This window comes from Ceratina calcarata, unplaced genomic scaffold, assembly GCF_001652005.2.
Source record: "Ceratina calcarata isolate Rehan_Ccalc_2016 unplaced genomic scaffold, ASM165200v1 scaffold106.2, whole genome shotgun sequence".
In the NCBI taxonomy this organism is placed as follows: domain Eukaryota; kingdom Metazoa; phylum Arthropoda; class Insecta; order Hymenoptera; family Apidae; genus Ceratina; species Ceratina calcarata.
In genome coordinates this window covers 28,655-30,354 of record NW_017131497.1, presented here as the reverse complement: position 1 = coordinate 30,354, position 1,700 = coordinate 28,655, and the positions used below count along the sequence as shown (strand labels likewise).

At 40.7% G+C, this 1,700-nt stretch overlaps 1 protein-coding gene across 1 annotated transcript; it reads left to right on the top strand.

The window, feature by feature from the left end:
• The first annotated feature begins 589 nt into the window (after window positions 1–589).
• LOC113465226 (uncharacterized) lies at window positions 590–1,425 on the top strand. Its single transcript, XM_026819620.1, has 2 exons — window positions 590–668; window positions 733–1,425. Exons 1-2 carry the CDS (start codon window positions 604–606, stop codon window positions 1,067–1,069), a joined length of 402 nt encoding a protein of 133 aa, XP_026675421.1. The 5' UTR covers window positions 590–603; the 3' UTR covers window positions 1,070–1,425.
• The last annotated feature ends 275 nt before the right edge of the window (window positions 1,426–1,700 follow it).

The following is a 1,700-nucleotide window of genomic DNA, read 5'->3' as shown; positions in this document are numbered from 1 at the left end:
TTTCGCTTACACTATATTAAATAAAAAGATTTCTTAAATAAGCTTATTTATTGTTCTGTTTAATAAATCCTTTATTATTAATAATAACTTTCCTGTATCCACCACAAACTGTTTTCGATGCAATATGACATCTTCACGAGCGATCAATAAAATACAATCGCACAGAAGGTTCAGCCTGTCGAACAGACGAACGAACGAACGAACGAACGAACGGCGGCTCTTTTGCTTGATTTCAGTAGAACACGCATTCATTTGGTTACTGAAGCCGCGATTACTATGCTCGCAGCAATTGCTTGACAGCAACGCTATATACACTGTCTCTATCCTTGGCGTACAACGTGGCTCGGTTGTCTATCGGTATGCAATTACTGCCACTTTTATCGATTTCGCGGAAGTGGCTCCGGGATCCAACGCGTGTACCACGAGCGGGTCTATAATTCCGAAAAACGGCCGTGCAATCGGATCCATTTATCCGCAATTTTCTCAACAGGCACCGTGTCAGATTGAATGAAAATAACATGCCGTAAGTTCAAGTACATAGTTGCAACGAAAATACGCATGAACCCTGCGCCTGGGAGAGTGTCCTCCCGTCCTCCGGGGACAATGGTGTGCCACGAGTGGATGAGACCGTTCAGAAAGTTGATACATACTCAAATCAGTTTTTTGAAGTGAGCATCGTATTTTGAAAATAGGTTACCGCCATCAATATTAGGAAACGTGTTTTGTATCCAGCTACAGCAGTCTCGGTGGAGTTGACCCGAACCGTTCGACGTTCGTGAAATTCCTCTATCTTTCGTACAAAGTATGGATGTTGACGATGATGAACATCTTCGCGATCACAATACTCGCGGACATTTACGTGAACTGGAACAAGTTATCGGTCACCACCGACGACGGTTGCATCTTCGCCGGGATCGTCGTAGTGATTTTCAAGGCGATCATCCATCAAGCACGACGCAAAGACATGATACGGTTGTTGAACGACATACTAAACTGCGCGGACGATCTCTGCGAATTTTCTGGTCGGTATTACTGTTTTAGGTGCGTCGTTTCACGGCCGCGGTCGTAACGTAAAAATGAACAGTGCGTACATTTCGTGAAATAAGACGCGTACGAGTAGCGGTAAAGAGCGGCTGTTCATTAATCGAGGCATACTTTTTCATTTTTCTACGGCCCATTCAGACTGCGATCTTCCTCGAGGATTTATTCACAATTACTCCGTACATTTCTCTCGACAATTCTGTTAACCCTGTTGTCCTATTAAGCATTAAGATTTCTCATAAACGTTCCCTCTTTATCTTAACTGAAACTCGGAACTTACAATCTTCAGTCTAATTCTCTGCACATTTTTATTCTTAATGTACAGAAACATGAAAAGATGCATCGTTTCGTTTCCCATAGAAACGTTTATATAGGGTGTCCCAAAACTAGTGTAAGATATTGAAATGGGCGGTTCCTGACGTAATTTTAAACATTTTCCTTAGCGAAAAAGTTGTCCGAGTTGTGGTTGAGGAGTTATTAACAAAAAATCCCCGAGAGCTCCGAATATCTTATATACAATATAGCTTATTAACAATCTATCATTTCCCCATCCATTCCATTTGAATAACGATTAAATATATTAATTGTTATTAATTTCCTTGCATTGTTATTCATGTAGTTTATTATTTATTTATCGTCATTTTTTTAAAACGCTTCGT

Bases quoted from the DNA above. Each gene is read 5' to 3' on its own strand.
- LOC113465226 (XM_026819620.1), top strand. From the start codon at position 604: ATGGTGTGCCACGAGTGGATGAGACCGTTCAGAAAGTTGATACATACT. The intron at 669-732 runs GTGAGCATCGTA...TTTTGTATCCAG, and splicing joins ACTCAAATCAGTTTTTTGAA to CTACAGCAGTCTCGGTGGAG.